Source organism: Erythrolamprus reginae, chromosome 2 (genome assembly GCF_031021105.1).
Source record: "Erythrolamprus reginae isolate rEryReg1 chromosome 2, rEryReg1.hap1, whole genome shotgun sequence".
Classification (NCBI taxonomy): Eukaryota; Metazoa; Chordata; class Lepidosauria; order Squamata; family Dipsadidae; genus Erythrolamprus; species Erythrolamprus reginae.
The window spans coordinates 158,725,056-158,743,403 of NC_091951.1; the positions used below are offsets into that span (position 1 = coordinate 158,725,056).

Sequence of the window (18,348 nt, forward strand, 5' to 3'; positions counted from 1 at the left end):
TGCAAGGAACTTGCAGAAGTCATCTCCATCACCCCAATTCAAAGGCCTCAATTCTTTGGCCCTCCTGATGGGCCAACTTAGTTTTTCTCATTGTTCCTATCACCCACTTATGACTGTAACTTGTTGCTTGTATCCTTACGATTTATATTAAGATTTGTTTCCTTGATTGCTTATTTTAACTCTAAGACAATCATTAAGTGTTGTACCTCATGATTCTTGACAAATGTATCTTCTTTTATGTACACAGAGCCTATGCACCACAGACAAATTCCTTGTGTGTCCAATCACACTTGACCAATAAAGAATTCTATTCTTTCACAGCCATACATTGCAACTGGGAAAACCATAGTCTTGACTATATGTACTTTTGTTGGCAAGGTGATGTCTCTGCTTTTAGTATGCTGTCTAGATTGGCCATAGCTTTTCTCTCCAGGAGCAAAGTGTCTTTTAATTTCTTGGCTGCAGTCCTCATCTGTGGTGATCTTGGAGTCCAGGAAAATAAAATATTTCACTACCTACATTTCCCCCCATCTATTTGCCAGGAATTGAGAGGTTCTGATGCCATGATTTTAGTTTTCTTAATGTTGAGTTTCAAGCTAAATTTTGCACTCTCCTTCACCCGCATCAAGAGGCTCTTTGGTTCCTCTTCACTTTTTGCCATTAGAGTCGTATCATCTGCATATGTGAGGTTGTTGATATTTATTCATCCTTCTAGTTATGAGTAATTCTCCTGTTTTTGTTTATATTTTTCTGCTTCTGAACAGGTTGTAAAAAAAGTCAAACTGGGTCGTCGATCACACAAGAAGGGCATTAAATGCCCTAAATGTCACCACCCTCAATATGCATCCCACAAGTTCTGTAGTAGTTGTGGAGAACACTTGATTCCACCCGGCAGTGTGCAAAGTAAGTTTGTTGCAGTCCCAGCCATGAATCAGTTGATCAGATGCAACTGTTTTTAGTAAAGAACTGGAATAGTATTTTTTGAGGAAAAATAATCATGTGTGTAGTAACAAATGAAAAAAAATATTTCTTTAGGCTGTCTTGTTTGCTTTCTGTCATGTCCTGAATATGGTAGAACAGTGGTTCTCAACCCTTTCTTCACCCCAGACCTCATTGAAATACTTTTTGGTACCGTGGACTATGGCCAGGATCCCCAAAATTTAATTCAATATAACATTTTGAATCATATCATTTCTACGAGTCTTCTTGGAATGCTTGTGACATTGTGCTCCAGCTGCCAGCAGGCCACAGGTTGAAAACCACTGTGATAGATTGGTTATTGTAAATGTACCACTAATGTGACATTGAACTTTTTTTTAAAAAAAAAGCTTTAAAATAAAATTATGTATGTTGCCTTTCTCAAACCTTTTTTATTCCTTAAAAAAAATCTCATTTCAGAATAAAATGGCTATTACTTACAGAACTTATTTTCTGTCACCTGGCATATATTAACTTAGAGTAGAATACACAACAGAATAATAATGCAGCTTATTGAATTAGTCTCAGTTGTATATTTAATTCAGCAGATATTTTAAAGTCCCTAGTAAAATTAATCTAAAAACCTCCCTTAAAATATGTACCAGTTCTATAGTAACATTTATAGAATCATGGACATATTTAGTTATCTCTGTCCCAATTAATATGACCTCTTCCACTTGAATGAGTGCCAGAAAAATGGAGAGTGTTTCAGATATACATCCTATTAGGTTATGCGCATAGTTGCTAGTAGTTGCGTGCACTTTAATTTAAGCACTGAATGAATGGTTGATGTTCCCTGTAGTGCAGGCCTGGGAATGTAAATAGACTTTGCAATAAAAAGGCCCAGTAGAAAACTGATAGTTTCGGTAGCTTAAGCAAATTGTTTCTCTTCCTTTGTCCCTGAGATTCACATAGCAGCCTCTCAATTGAGTTCAGATTGCTGTTTAATTGACTTTCAAAATGCATCATATTTTGGTTGCAGACAAGAGGGATGAAGAAAAGACTTCAATGGTAGAGATGGAACCTGAGGGAGAATTGAAGGTGGATAGCTCCCTTTCGTCGGGATCATTTGCGGATGAACCGCCATCCAGTGAACATGGGGTGTCTGAAGAATCTCCATCAGGAAGCCTTGGGAAAGTCACCTCGGCCTCCCGAAAGCGAGTAAGTAGAGTTAATGTATTTGGATAGAAGTTGTGCTCTGTCCAGAAAAGTTGTCGCTTTTTGCAATAAGAAAATTTTCAATTACTTCTTCCTATTCTATTGCTCCTTCACTTTTGCTGCATTTACTTGTTTACCTGTTGATACATACTACATTAAAGATTAACATTTGTATTTTAGTCCCAAATAATAAGTCCTCTGAAAGCAAGGCTGTTTTCCAACAGGCAATAAAAACTATGAATGTTGATGACTGGAATATGTTGGATGGATATGATAATCCTCCTTCCAGAAAAAAACGAAACGAGAACCAAGGTCTAAAGGAGCACAGTAAACTATGCCCAATTTCTCAGCAGGTAGTTTTTCTAGTATGTGGCGTAATCTTATTTTCATAAGTTGTTGGATTGCTGGGATGCAAGTCTAATTGTTCTGAGATTTGGGACTTGTTGTTCTGAATATGAATGTGCATTTTTCAAACAAAATTTAAAGGTCAAAATGGTTCCCTCTACGGTCTTGATACAAAAAGTTGGAAAGAAGGACATTCTGGGTGATTGGAATATAAATTTGACAACATAAAGTCTGAAGGATGTCTCTTCCTTTGCTAAACTGGGTGTGGCCAGCACGTGACGCATCTGTTCTGCCCCAGTGCTGAGCCCTAAAATAATTACTCCCACACAAATGTCCAAACACAGGTTTTAGTAATTAACGCAAAATCTCCTAATAACTTCTGAGGAGTGTAAAACAAAAGGCACACACCAGTTTACAAGCAGTCTTGAGCTAGCAAGCAACCAGCTAGTAATTAAGCTTCATTACTAACTGGTAGCAGTTCAAAGAGGTTGAAGACAATGAAAAACAAGGAAGTCTGGTTATCTTACTGCGCTTCCAAGAGTTGGCAAAGTTCCTAGACATTAGTTCTTCATAATCCAGGTCGAGCAAAGAAAGCAAAACAAGAGTCATGGAGCAAGCTATGAACAGACAGGCTTTCCCAAAACTATAAACTGCAAGAAACAAGATCCGTGCTGGAATGCAAACTGGAACCGCAGAGGTCAAGAATAAGAAGCTACCTTGTTCTCTAAAAACTATGCTCAGCATGATTAAGACTTAAGTAGCCTAAGGGCGTGGCCAATTAGCCTACAGCTCTACTTTCGAGTAGATCTCCTCCAGAGTAAGCCTTCCTGCGTCTTGGCAGCCCTGCACGCTCTTGCATTCAGGAAAGGAGTATCCCCTCCTTTCTCAGTATTGCCAAGAGTGTAGGTTCTAAAGTCCCTGGCTGCACAGGCTGCTGACTGGCCACAACAGCATCTGGCCCATGGTCCAAAAGTTTTTTGACTGCCTTGCTTTAAAAAGTTCATGTTTGCTGGCTTTCCAGAGAAAAGAAAATTCAGGGTTCAAACTTCCTTTCTCTAGTTCAGCATGCCAGTTTCCATCCCCACTATGTGATAGACTTTCTAGCGCACGAATGGAAGGGTAACCGGTGCTTCAGAACCTAAATTTTGTTTCTCTGGCCCAGCATGCCAGTTTATTTTTGCAAATGGAGGGGTGGAGAATGCCTGTGGTAGGCCATAGAAACCAAGCTTAGATTTTTGGGATTCCAGCTTTGTTTCTCTGGTCCAATACAGGAACTCGAGTCTGTGCACAGGCTACTATTTCATCAGACAGCTCTTTTTTCCTGCTCAATTCATGACCTGCAAGTTCACGTAGTGACTACACCTGTGAAGGAGAGAACAGTCATTGATCTGTGACAATCATCAGCGCCTTGCTGAATGACTGCGGTGACTGATGGCCATAATGGTCAGGCTGTATTACCAGTCATAAGCCAAAGTCTAACCTGTACTTTTCTTACTGAGCACATCAAAGTGAAAGTTGTGAGTCCCCGTGATATGTTGTTAATTGGGCTAAATGTTAAGAGTCTGTTTAAATAACATACAGTGATACCTCGTCTTACAAACCCCTCGTCATCAGTGTTCCCTCTAATTTTTTTTGGGGGGTGGTGGAAAAGTATAGTGTCTGAGCGGCAGTCCCTTCGGGACTGGGCGGCACAGAAATATTAAATAAATAAATAAATAAACAAACAAACAAACAAACAAACAAAAAACCCACCCTGTTTTGCTTCAGAGAATTTCAAAATAAAATACTGTACTGTGTGTCTATAACAGTGAGCTCATAATAGGGCAACTCTATCAATATCAAAATGCCACTTAAATAGTTGACCTAGTTTCAAACTAGATTTTGATATTCTTTCTCTCTTCCTTACTCCCATTCTTTTTCTTTTTCTTTTCCTTCCTCTCTTTTTTCTATCTGTTTCTCTCTCTTCCTCTCTTCCTCTCTCTCCCCTTCCCTCTCACTCTTTCCCTCTCGGCTTCTGGGCAGGTTTGAAAAACTCTGAGTTGATGATGATTTTTAAGTGAGCGATTGCTCACTGCTCAGCTTAGAGGGAACTATGCTCGTCATACAAACTTTTCAAGATACAAACCCGGGGTTTAAGGTTTTTTTGCCTCTTCTTCCAAACTATTTTCACCTTATAAACCCAAGCCGCCACCACTGGGATGCCCCGCCTCCAGACTTCTGTTGCCAGCGAAGTGCCCGTTTTTGAGCTGCTTGGATTTCCCTGAGGTTCCCCTCCGTGGGAAACACCACCTCCGGACTTCCGTGTTTCTGCGATGCTGCAGGGGAATCCCAGCAGCGCAAAAACGGGCGCTTCACTGGCAACGGAAGTCCGGAGGTGGTGTTTCCCATGGAGGGGAGCCTCAGTGAAATCGCAGCATCACAAAAACACGGAAGTCTGGAGGTGGGGTTTCGAGGACTTCCGTGTTTTTGCAATGCTGCAATTTTGCTGAGGTTCCCAATAACTTCAGCCTGTTGACACAGAAATCCCAGTAAGGGTATGGCTAGCTGATGAGGCCAGAACAAGGCTGAAATAGTGCTATCCTAGTCTCCCTTAATTTTAAAAATTCAGCAAAAACATGTGATACATACAGTACATACATACATACATACATACATGCTTAAAATAAAAAGTCGCCCACCCCAACAAATGATACAATTCCTTAGATTTTTCTATATAAAAACAATTTATATAGAACAATGTAAAAATAAAATAAATATATTCAAATGAAGAAGATATTATGAATCTGTTTCCATGGAATACCTGCTATTTTTATGGAAGGAAATCCAGACTGGTTTAAGATATGAATGAAAAGAATAATAATGAGGAAACAGCAATCCAATGAAAGATTTATAGTTTTTATAATTCTTTATAATACACTGAAGAAGGGATTTCTATTTGACTTTGACTTGAGCATTTTAATCACAAATAATGTCATTAAATTTCTCATTTTGCCATTTTAACTGAGATATAGCTTCCATGAGGGCTTTAGTACAGTGATACCTCATCTTACAAACGCCTCGTCATACAAACTTTTCGAGATACAAACCCGGGGTTTAAGATTTTTTTGCCTCTTCTTACAAACTATTTTCACCTTACAAACCCACCGCCGCCGCTGGGATGACCCGCCTCCGCACTTCCGTTGCCAGCGAAGCACCCATTTTTACACTGCTGGGATTCCCCTGAGGCTCCTCTCCATGGGAAACCCCACCTCCGGACTTCCGTTGACAGCGAAGCACTTGTTTTTTGCAATGCTGGGATTCCCCTGCTGGGATTCCCCTGCTGGGATTCCCCTGCAGCATCGTAAAAACACAGAAGTCCAGAGGTGGGGTTTCCTATGGAGGGTAACCTCAGGGAAATCCCAGCAGTGCCGAAATGGGCGCTTTGGCTGGCTAAAGGGGTGAATTTTGGGCTTGCACGCATTAATCGCTTTTCCATTGATTCCTATGGGAAACATTGTTTCGTCTTACAAACTTTTCACCTTAAGAACCTTGTCCCGGAACCAATTAAGTTTGTAAGACAAGGTATCACTGTATTTCAATTATTTCAAATTATAATGAAGAAAGCATCAATTTTGGAGTCTATTGCTGGTTGAACTAGGAATATAAGCAATCAAATTAGAACATTATTACAGGGAGAACTGAACTTATAATCATTTGTTTAATGACTGTTTGAATTTACCAGTTATGACTGGTTTTCGTAGTTATGACTGTTTGAGCATCCACATATTCAAGTGGTCAAAATGCAGATTCTTGGCAACTGGAATGTATTTGCGATATTTACTCTGTCCTGGGGTCATGTGATCACTATTTGTAAATTTCCCACTGGTTTCCAATAAGCAAAATCACTGAGGGAAGCCCACTTTGCTTAATGACCGCATGATTCACTTAACACATGTAGTGATTTGCTTAACAGCTGTGGCAAAAGGGTTCTTTTTTGCAGTGGCTAAGATGCTGGGTTTGCTGACCAGAAGATTGGCAGTTTGAGACCCAAATACCGCATGATGGAGTGATCTCCTGTTCTTGCCCCAGCTCCTGTCAAGCTACTAGTTTGAAAGCTAATGCAACTTTACTAGTTTGAAAGCTAATGCAACTATATAAATAGGAAGATAGGCATTCTGTGCACCTCAATTTATGGTCATGTTGGTCACATGATCATGGAAACATTTTTGACTTCCTTGATTAGGAAACAGAGATGAACACTGCCCTCTAGAGTTGAACATGACTGGACAGGGGAAACATTTACCTTTATGGCAAAAGAGGTTATAAAATCAGGCAAACTTCAGCTAAACAAGCGTTTTACTTAGCAATGGAAATTTGGGGTTCAATTGAGGTTATAAGTTGAGGGCTACCTATAACTGGTATCCTCTGTGGAGTCTTAATCAATCTCTTCTTTTTCTGTGCTCTTTATATTTAATAATAATAATTTATTAGATTTGTATGCCGCCCCTCTCCGCAGACTCGGGGCAGCTCACAACAACAATAATAGCAATATACAGTGTAACAAATCTAATATTAAAAGAAAGTATCTAAAAACCCGTCATTTGAAAAACATACAACACAAGCTACCGTACATAAACTCTATAAGCCTGGGAGAGGTGTCTCAATTCCCCCATGCCTGGCAATATAGGTGGGGGAGGTGTCTTTTTACAAAAGGGAAGGAGTGTGGGAGCAGTTCTGACCTCTGGAAGGAGTTGATTCCAGAGGCCCGGGGCCCACACAGAAAGCTCATCCCCTGGGGCCCGCCAGATGATATTTCTTTTGTTTCTCCTCCCAGTTCTTAGTCTTTGCTACTCCTTTTTTGCTTGGGATAGAATGCGGTTAAATATTTGTGAGAAACTACTGTAGTGGCAAACTGGCAAAGTTTGCGGTCATTTTAAGTATCATAGGAATGGAGATAAGATTTGATACTCCAGTCTCTATTTATTTCGACTTCAAAAATCCAGCATAAAAATACAGCTAATAGTATAATGAGGTGCTGAAAATCTGAAAATATCTATTATATTTAATGAGAAAAGGATAACTTTAGTTATTTGAATTATTTGTAATGCACTAAAGTATGATTTTTCCATTTTTAGTACCCTGTTTTTCTTTTCTTTCTTGTAGAACAGGAAAAGGAACAAGAAGAAGACATATCCAGATAGTGAATTGCAAAGTTCCTTGTCAAGCATAAGTTCAGCTCCGTCCAGTCTTGATTGTTCACTTATGCCATATGTGGCTGATGGGAGAATCCCAGTAGAGGAAAGTCAACACTCAGAAGCGAAGTCAATTGACCAAATGTCATCCAGTGATAACAGTAGTGGCCAGATTAGAAATACCTCCTTCCATGCAGATCAGGGCCAGAAATGTGTGAGCACAGCAGAAATCCAGAATCAGTCAGAGCAAAATAAGAAAAATCATTCAGAAAATCAACCTGCTGTTACTGCTGCCACGGCAGAGAAGATGAAGGAAGACAATTCCAGCAATGTTGATATAGTTGGTGAACAGATAGATCCTAGCAAGGAAGAATGTGCCACTAGTTCTGGTCAACTTTCAGAGAACTCTGGAACAAAGAGATCTTTGCCTGCATCTGAAGTGAGAAATAACAGTTCAACAGAAGTTACAGAGGAGGCCAAACAACAAAGTTCTGATTCGAAGGTGAATTCCTCAATGTATTTGTGGTAGTGTATACCTTGATCACTTTTTTGTTACTGTAATAATATGTGGGAATGACTAGGGAAGAGCCATGGCTAGGGGAATGGTTGGATAAGGGGCAGACGAGCCCACAGAAGGGATGTGGGGGTGGCAAATGTCGGATGGGAGGGTCCCTAGTTTCTTAGTTTGTAAAAGTAATAATGGAGGGGGGGACTTACTTTCAGGCTTGTTATATATGTATGTATGTATGTATATATGTATATACGTTGCATTTTTCATTTATTTTGTCAAATATGTTCAAGATAGCAGGCATAGGTATAAACATAAAGTAGGTCCAGATAAATTAGGACAGTAAGACAGGGATGGTAAGCACAATGGTGTGCTTATGCATGCCCCTTACAGATCTCTTAGGAATGGGGTGAGAGGTCAACAGTAGACAGTATAATGTTGTTAATAATAATAATAATAATAATAATAATAATAATAATAATAATAATAATAATAATAATAATAATGGAGTCTGTTGCTGGTTGGAATATAACTAGGAATTGAAAACTAAGAATATAAGCAATCAAATTAGAACATTATAACAGGTAGTCCTCAACTTATATCATTCGAATTTACCAATTATGACTGTTTTTCGTAGTTATGACTGTTTCAGCATCCATATATTCATGTGGTCAAAATGCAGATTCTTAGCAACTGGAATGTATTTATGATACTTGCACCATGCAGGGGTCATGTGATCACTATTTGTAGATTTCCCACTAGTTTCCAAAAAGCAAAGTCAATGAGGGAAGCCCACTTTGCTTAATGACTGCATGATTCACTTAACACATGTAGTGATTTGCTTAACAGCTGTGGCAAAAGGGTTCTTTTTTGCAGTGGCTAAGGTGCTGGGTTTGCTGACCAAAAGGTTGGCAGTTTGAGACCCAAATACCGCATGATGGAGTGAGTTCCTGTTCTTGCCCTAGCTCCTGTCAAGCTACTAGTTTGAAAGCTAATGCAACTTTACTAGTTTGAAAGCTAATGCAACTATATAAATAGGAAGATAACAGCATTCTGTGCACCTCAACTTTTGGTCATGTTGGCCACATGATCATGGAAGCATCTTTGGCTCCCTTGATTAAGAAACAGAGATGAACACTGCCATCTAGAGTTGGACATGACTAGGCAAGGAAAACTTTTACCTTTATGGTGACAGGTCGTAAAATCAGGCAAAATTTAGCTAAACAAGTGTTTCACTTTAGCAATGGAAATTTGAGGTTTGATAGAGGTTATAAGTTGAGGGCTACCTATAACTGGTATCATCTGTGGAGTCTTTTAATCAATCTCTTCTTTTTCTGTGCTCTTTATTACATTTATTTGTTTTTCCTCCCAGTTCTTAGTCTTTGCTACTCCTTTTTTGCATGGCTTGCTTGGGATAGAATGCAGTTAAATATTGTTTGTGACAAACTACTGTAGAGGCAAACTGGTAAAGTTTCTGGTCATTTGAAGTATCATAGGAAGTGAGATAAGATTTGATACTCCATTCTCTATTTATTTTGACTTCAAAAGTCCAGCATAAAAATACAGCTAATAGTACAATGAGGTGCTGAAAATCTGGAAGTTTCTATTATGTTTAATGAGAAAAGAATAACTTTAGTTATTTGAATTATTTGTAATGCACTAAAGTATGATTTTTCCATTTTCAGTACCCTGTTTTTTTTTCTTTCTTGTAGAACAGGAAAAGGAACAAGAAGAAGACATCTCCAGATAGTGAATTGCAAAGTTCCTTGACAAGCATAAGTTCAGCTCCATCCAGTCTTGATTGTTCACTTATGCCAGATGTGGCTGATGCAAGAATCCCAGTAGAAGAAAGTCAACGCTCAGAAGCAATGTCAATTGACTTAGCTTCTGATAACACTATTGGCCAGATTAGAAATACCTCCTTCCATGCAGATCAGGGCCAAAATTGTGTGAGCACAGCAGAAATCCAGGATCAGTCAGAGCAAAATAAGAAAAAGGATTCCGAAAGTCAACCTGCTGTTACTGCTGCCACAGCAGAGAAGATGAAGGAAGACAATTCCAGAAAGGTTGATATAGTTGGCGAACAGACGGATCCTAGCAAGGAAAAATGTGCCACTAGTTCTGGTCAACTTTCAGAGAGTACTTCCAGTATATCAGATGGAAGTCTTATGCAACCTGTTTCTAAGGCAGACACAGATAGCAGATCTTCAGATCACAGTGTTAATGTTACATCTACTGAGGAAAAAAGATCAGGATCCAGCACTGAACATCAAAACTCTGGAACAAAGAGATCTTTGCCTGCGTCTGAAGTGAGAAATAACAGTTCAACAGAAGTTACAGAAGAGGCCAAACAAAAAAGTTCAGATTCAAAGGTAAATTCCTCAATGTATTTGCGGTAGTGTATATCTCGATCCCTCTTTTGTGACTAATAATATGTGGGAATGACTAGGGAAGAGCCATGGATAGGGGAATGGTTGGATAAGGGGCAGACGAGTCCGCAGAAGGGACTTGGGGGTGGCAGATATCTCAGATAGGACCTTTCCTAGTTTCTTAGGTTGTAAAAGTAATAGGGGGGAGAAATTTACTTTCAGGCTTTATATATACAGTGATCCCCCATTTATTGCGTCCCCAACCATTGCGAACAGGGTACTTCGCTATTTTTCAACCTGGAAGTCAAAATACCATCTACGCATGCGTGCCCGTTTTTTCTATGGGCACGCATGCGTAGATGGCAACCGGCTTCCCTGGGTCTTCCCCCTCTTGCTGGCGTCAGCGAGGAGTTTCCCCACCGCCCACGCAAACTCCTCGCTGCCGCCCGCCCTTCGCCCGCCCACGCGGTTCATTCTCGCCGCTTTCGAGCTGAGTCCTGAAGCGAATTCGCTCCAGGACTCAGCTCGAAAGCGCGGAGAGCCAGCGTGGACAAGCCGTTCGCTAGCGCTGGCTATCGGCGCTTTTGAGCTGAGTCCGGAAGAGAATTCGCTCCCGGACTCAGCTCGAAAGCGCCGAGAGCCAGCGCGGAGGAGCCGTTCGCTAGCGCTGGCTATCGGCGCTTTTGAGCTGAGTCCGGAAGAGAATTCGCTCCCGGACTCAGCTCGAAAGCGCCGATAGCCAGCGCGGAGGAGCCGTTCGCTAGCGCTGGCTATCGGCGCTTTTGAGCTGAGTCCGGAAGAGAATTCGCTCCCGGACTCAGCTCGAAAGCGCCGAGAGCCAGCGCGGAGGAGCCGAAGATTGGGGGCGGCGCGGCTATTTTAAAATGTCGCCGCCGGCATGGGGGGCTTGCCAGCACCCCCCGGACCCCCAACCCGGGTTTGGGGGCTGCTAGGAAGCCCCCCATGCCGGCGGCAAACAGCCGCGCTGCCCCCAATCTTCGGTTCCTCGCTAGCGCTGTGGGAGTAAAAACACCATCTGCACATGCGCAGATGGTGTTTTTACTTCCGCAGCGCTACTTCGCGAAAACCCGCTCGTTGCGGGGGGTCCTGGAACGGAACCCTCGCAACGAGCGGGGGATCACTGTACTGCTCAAAAAAATAAAAGGGAACTCCCAAATCACACCTCTTAGATCTGAATGAATTAAATATTCTCATTGAATATTTCTTTTGCACAATTATTCCATTTGCATAACAGCATATGAAATTGATGTCAATCAGTGTTGCTTCTTAAGTGGACAGTTTGATTTCACAGAGGTTTGATTTACTTGGAGTTATATTCTGTTGTTTAAGTGTTCCCTTTATTTTTTTGAGCAGTGTATGTATTGGAGATTAATTTAGTTCTTTCAAAATCAATTTCATGTCCTGTTGTTTTGAGTATTGGAAAAGGGAGGAAGTTTTTTCTTCTTTTCTCACTGTGTTCTTGTGTTCTGCGATGTGTTTATTCTCCTATTAGTTTGTCCAGTATATGTGGCTGGGCAGATTTTGCATGGTATTTCATAGACTCTTTGGTTTTCTAGCTGGATCTTGTCTTTGGGATTTCTTAAAATGTTGTTTCTATCAACATAAAGCTGAAAGCACTAGCCTGAAGATGACAAGTGGGAGCTCATCGAAACATCACCACGATTCTATCAACTTTACATGGGAAAAGTCCAAAATATGCCTGAAAATCTACAAAAACACACACACACAATATATATATATATATATATATATATATCTGATAAGTGAAAAGGAAGGGAGCCTAGAATAGATCTATTCCGAGCTTGTTAGGGTCTTGTCAGCTAGACATACCTTTACCAGGATTTGAACCTGTAGGCTTCTGCATGCAAGGCACGATATTAACCTCTAAGCCAGTGTTTCCCAACCTTTTTTGAGCCGCCGCACATTATTCGTATTTTCAAAATCCTGGGGAACACTGAAAGGGGGGGGGGCAGGCTAAAGAAAAGTTTGGACAAAAAAACCCTCTCTCTTCCTCCCTTTCGCTCTATTTCTCCCTCTTTCTCTCTTTTCCTTCCTTCCCTTCATTCTCTCTCTCCATCCCTCTTTCTTTCTTTCTTCCTCTCTTTTTTACTCTCTTTCTCTCTCCCTCCTTCCCTTCCTCTATGTCTTTCTCTCTCCCTTGCTCTCTCTCTCTGTCTCTCTTGCTATCTCTTTCTTGCTTTTCTCTCTCTCTCTTGCTCTCTCTCTCTCTCTTTCACTGTCTTGCTATATGTCTCTTTCTTTCTCTTTGCCTCTCTTGCTATCTCTCTTTCTCTCTCTGTCTCTCTTGCTATGTCTCTCTTTCTTTCTCTTTCTCTCTCTCTCTGTGCCTCTCTTGCTAAGTCTCTCCTTTTCTCTTGCTATGTCTCTCTTTCTTTTTCTCTCTCTCTGCCTCTCTTGCTATGTCTCTCTTTCTCTCTCTCTTTCTCTATCTCTCTTTCTCTGCCTCTCTTGCTGTCTCTCTTTCTTGCTCTGTCTCTCTTTCTCTGCCTGTCTTGCTATGTCTCTCTTTCTCTCTCTCTCTGCCTCTTATATGTCTCTCTTTCTCTCTCTCAGCTGACTGCAAGCGGGAGCCCTGACGGCGGCAGCTGACGTGCTGGACACCGTATATGCCAGGCACGCAGCGCCAGCATGTACGACGTCCAGCAGCACGTCCAACCGCCACCGTCAGGGCTCCCACTTGCAGTCAGCTGAGAGAGAGCGAGCGAGCGATCCCTCTCGCCGCCGCCATCTCCCCCGACTGCCTGCGGCCGCTGCGGCCACCCCCCCCCGCTCCCATCGGACACTTGCCGTCGAGAGAGAGAGAGAGAGAGCAATCCCTCTCGCCGCCGCCATCTCCCCCGACTGCCTGCGGCCGCTGCGGGCCCCCCCCCGCTCCCATCAGACACTTGCCGTCGATGCCAGAGGAGCTCCAGCTGGGCGGGGCGCTGCCGGTACTTCCGTCCTGGGGCTCCCGCTCGCAGCTGTCCCCCGCCTCCTGCTCGATGCCGCGGTTTTCGGCGCTCTCCTGCTGGGCCCCAAAGAAAGAAGGCGGGAAAAAGGTGCGAAGAACGGAGCTCTCCTTCTTCCTGCCTTCCTTCTTTGGGGCCCAGAAGGAGAGCGCCGAAAACCGCGGCATCGAGCAGGAGGCGGGGGACAGCTGCGAGCGGGAGCCCCAGGACGGAAGTACCGGCAGCGCCCCGCCCAGCTGAAGCTTGGCGGCACACCTGGCCATGTCTCGCGGCACACCAGTGTGCCGCGGCACACCGGTTGGGAAACGCTGCTCTAAGCTACAGGCTCTCCTCTGAATCAGCTTTATATAATATTTATTTATTTATTTGTCAAACATGTACAACAGAGGTCTTCAAACTTGGCAACTTGAAGATTTGTGGACTTTAGCTCCCAGAATTCTCAAGCCAGCATAGCTGGCTGGAGAATTCTTGGAGTTAAAATCCACAAGTCTTAAAGTTGGCAAGTTTGGGGACCCCTAATGTACAAGATAGTAGGTATTCTATCTTGCTATACATGTTTATGAATAAACATAAAGTAAATACAGATAAATGAGGACAATAGGACAGTAAGATAGGATGGTAGGCACAATGGTGTACTTGTGCATGCCCTTTGCAGATCTCTTAGGAATGGGCTGAGTTTGATAGTAGACAGTCTAAGGTAAAAGTTTTTGGGGTTTGGGGAAGGAATTATAGTGATTTACATTAAGATTGTAGTGGTTTGCAGTGGTTTACATTAAGTTTGTATCTATTGTGTGCGGTTGAAGCTGAAGTAGTCATTGACATTGTGGTAGATGATTTTATGAACTACATTTAGATAAAATCGAAGGCAATATATTGTCTAAGCACAAAATTTCAAATCTGGTGTTGTATTCTGTTGCGAGCAGAGGAATGGAGGACTCTTCTTGTGAAATATTTATGGACTTTCTCAATTGTATTAATGTCCGATATGCAGTGCAGGTTCCAGATAGATGAACTGTATTCGAGAATTGGTCTAGCGAATGTTTTATATGCTCTGGTTAACAACTTTTAGTGCCTTTTTGGCAGTGTTGTTACAGTGGGCTCTGGCACTTAGATCATTAGATAAGAGTACAGTAGTCCCTCGCTATACTGCGCTTCACCTACTGCAGCTTCACTTCATTGCGGGTTTCTGAGGAAGCCGATCAGCAGATTTAAACAGCCCGCCGAACTCGATCGGCAGGTTTTTAAAAAAAATAATAAAAAATCTAAAATTGTAAATACTGTATTTAAATACTGTATCTAAAATAAATACTGTGTGGGAAGGGTTTATAAACACTTAAAACAATGAAAACTTACCAAACAATTACAATATAAATACAGTGATCCCCCGCTCGTTGCGAGGGTTCCGTTCCAGGACCCCCCGCAACGAGCGGGTTTTCGCGAAGTAGCGCTGCGGAAGTAAAAACACCATCTGCGCATGTGCAGATGGTGTTTTTAACTTCCGCAGCGCAAGCGAGGAGCCGAAGATTGGGGGGCGGCGTGGCCGCCGACATGGGGGGCTCGCTAGCACCCCCCCCGAACCCCCAACCCGGGTTTGGGGGGGTGCTAGCAAGCCCCCCATGTCGGCGGGGATGTTTTAAAACACCCGCGCGGCTTTCCAATGAGTCCCGAAGACAAACACGGAAGTTTGCCGTTTGTCTTCGGGACTCATTGGAAAGCTCCGATCGTTTTAAAACAGTTGCGCTGTTCTCCGCTGACTCCTGGCGAACTTCCCCGCTTTAGGAGTCAGCGGAGAACGGCGCGCCTGCTTGGCTTCCCTCACCAGCGCAGCCAACGTGCGCTACGATCTTCCGGGCGAGCCAGGCTCAGTGACGGAAGGCAGCCGCTTGGCCCGGGATGCTGGGCCGAGAGGAGCCGGGCTTGATCCGCTGAGCCTGGCTGGCCCGGAAGATCGTAGCTTGAGGGCTCAGTTGGGAAGGCGCGCGGGTGTTTTAAAACGTCGCCGCCGACATGGGGGGCTCACTAGCACCCCCCCGAACCCCCAACCCGGGTTTGGGGGGGTGCTAGCGAGCCCCCCATGTCGGCGGCGACGTTTTAAAACACCCGCGCGCCTTCCCAACTGAGCCCTCAAGCCAAGCGCAGAAGTTAGCTTTCGGCTTCAGGAGACAGCTGCGAAGCGGCACGCGTGTTTTAAAACGTTGCAGCCGGCCTGGGGGGGCTTTCCAGCAACCCCCGAGCCCGGGTTGGGGGCTCGGGGGTTGCTGGAAAGCCCCCCCAGGCCGGCTCCGATCGTTTTAAAACAGGCGCGCTGTTCTCCGCTGACTCCTGGCGAACTTCCCCGCTTTAGGAGTCAGCGGAGAACGGCGCGCCTGCTTTAAAACGATCGGAGCCGGCCGGCTCCGATTGTTTTAAAACAGGCGCGCCGTTCTCCGCTGACTCCTGGCGAACTTCCCCGCTTTAGGAGTCAGCGGAGAACGGCGCGCCTGCTTTAAAACGATCGGAGCCGGCCGGCTCCGATCGTTTTAAAACAGGCGCGCCGTTCTCAGCTGACTCCTGGCGAACTTCCAGGGCGAAGGGCGGGCGAGCGGGTGCTGGGGGGGGCTTCGCCCTCCCGCCAGCAAGAGGGGGAAGACCCAGGGAAGCCGCCCAGCAGCTGATCTGCCCGGCGCCATCTACGCATGCGTGCCCATAGAAAAAAAGGGCACGCATGCGCAGATGGTGTTTTGACTTCCGGGTTCAAAAATCGCAAATTACCCTGTTCGCAATGGTCGGGGACGCAATAACCGGGGTATTACTGTACAGTACATCACATAGAAGATTATTTTTTTGTGAAGCAATAAATGTATCTTGTTCCGTAATTAATTTTTTTTGTATCTCTGGGATACAAAGCATCTTACATCCTTAGAAATAATTAATTTTACAGGCCAACGTATGAGAGGTTGATCTCCATAGGTGGGATTGTCTATGTAACCCCCACAGAGCATCTGAGAATAAAAAGTTTACTAGACTGCCAATTTTTATGAGGTATTTTTAAAAGTAATTTTGAAGCTTCAAATATGGATTGTCTGCTGAATTCTTGGCAGACACCAGCATTTTCTAGACTATTGTTTGGTAGGGAATTCCATAGTTATAGAATAAGGGAAAAGAATGCAATATCTGAATACTTAACAGATATAGATTTGTGCTAGAGAACTGACCTACAATCTTGTATAAAGTATCATGAACCTTATTAACCTCCTAGGAATAATTCTTCTGAATTTTCCCATCCCTGTTCTCCCATCATTTAAAAAGATTAAGAGCATGGGAAGACTTGACTATTATGTAGATTTCTATCTGGCTTATCTAAAGGCTGTCCAAAACAAGAAGGCATGGCTTCTTGTGGTTAGAGTAGAATATTGCAGAGTAGCAAAAAGCCACTTTCTGTTAATACGATGGTGCAATTCCCTGTTATTCTTGGCATATTCCTGCAATTCATCTTACCTTAATATGGTTTAATGGACATTTTTACTGGAGACTTCTGAACCTTGAAGATAAGCAGTTATTTATTGTTAACATAATTGATATCTCTACCCTGAGAAAGCCCAAATTTCAGTGCTGTGTGGTGAGAAATAGGAGCTGTCAGTGATATGGTAAACTTTTCAGGCTCAGATAGGTAAAGTTGATAGCAGTCTACAGAAAGAGAATAATGAAAAATGTTTACTAGGACTTCACATGCTGCAAATTATTAACTTCGTTTTCTTCTACTCCCATAAATAAAACAAACTCATGGACAAACATGTGCCAATGTTAATGTTCTTTGTTTTGTAAGTTGTGTATTAATATCGAAAATTTTGGGTAAAGCAAGAGCACTTTTCTGGCAACCAGATAGTAAACATCATAAAAATGAGCCATTCCATTTTTGTTGTTTTATCCTAAGTAATTGTGGCACAGTGGATTAGCAAAAACCCTTCTAGGCTACTCATGGATTTATTTATTTATGGATACTTTCTAATGCTTGCTTTTGTATTTCTGATATGCCTCTGTTACAGAAAGCAAAGCCAAATACATCCAAGCAGGAGAATGTCTCTGAAAAGGGGCAAAAAATACTCACTCCGGTGGAAGAGTCTGGGCAGGAAAGGAGGGATTCTGCTGATGCTAAAAATCAGGGGCCTCAGACAAGAAGCAAAAAGGCCAGCGCAGAAGAAAGGAACCGTGAAATCTCTGCTGTCAAACAAAAGTACGGTGTGATTGTTTGCCACTGACATACTTCACATGAATACATACCTAAGTTGATATTTAATATAATGTCTAATAATAGTTGTAACCAGTAATGGGCAGCCAAAATTTTTACTGCTACACTGTGGGTGTGGCTAATTTTGTGGGTGTGGCTTAATGGTCATGTGACTGGGTAAGAATGGCTTGCCGGCCATGTGACCAGGTGGGAGTGGCTTGAACGATCATCGTTCAAGTGAACTGTTAAGTCCTCGACTTACAACTTTACCAGTGTTGTTCGCTGGGGTGACAATTTGCTTCGCGTTTCCCGCGCTCTCCTTCCTGGGTCGCCCCCCTGCCTCAGGCTGGGTAGCTAGGCAAATGGGTGCTGCTTCCACTCACGCCTTCTGCTTGCACCTCAGGCGGGAGATGGCCGTGTGAGGCTGGAGGGGAGCCAGGTAGGAGAGAGGGAAGCTTGTCCGAGGCCAGGAAGGAGGAAAGTAAACATCATAAAAAAGCAAGGAGCGCAGCAGCAGCAGCAGCAGCAGGGAAAAAATGGAAAGCCCAGCCGAAACCAGTAATCCAGGAAGTAATAGCCGCCGATCAGCTGGAGCTGTGCACGCATGTTCATTTCCACTGGT

At 43.3% G+C, this 18,348-nt stretch overlaps 1 protein-coding gene across 1 annotated transcript in view; it reads left to right on the top strand.

The window, feature by feature from the left end:
• Positions 1 to 818: 818 nt before the first annotated feature.
• The window catches only part of RNF213 (ring finger protein 213), a 164,764-nt gene continuing 147,234 nt past the window's right edge, over positions 819 to 18,348 (top strand). Inside the window, 6 exon segments of the mRNA XM_070740206.1 lie at positions 819 to 903; positions 1,961 to 2,139; positions 2,361 to 2,489; positions 7,624 to 8,154; positions 9,873 to 10,532; positions 17,545 to 17,732. Coding sequence (XP_070596307.1) covers positions 1,987 to 2,139; positions 2,361 to 2,489; positions 7,624 to 8,154; positions 9,873 to 10,532; positions 17,545 to 17,732 — 1,661 coding nt within the window. The 5' untranslated portion in view covers positions 819 to 903; positions 1,961 to 1,986.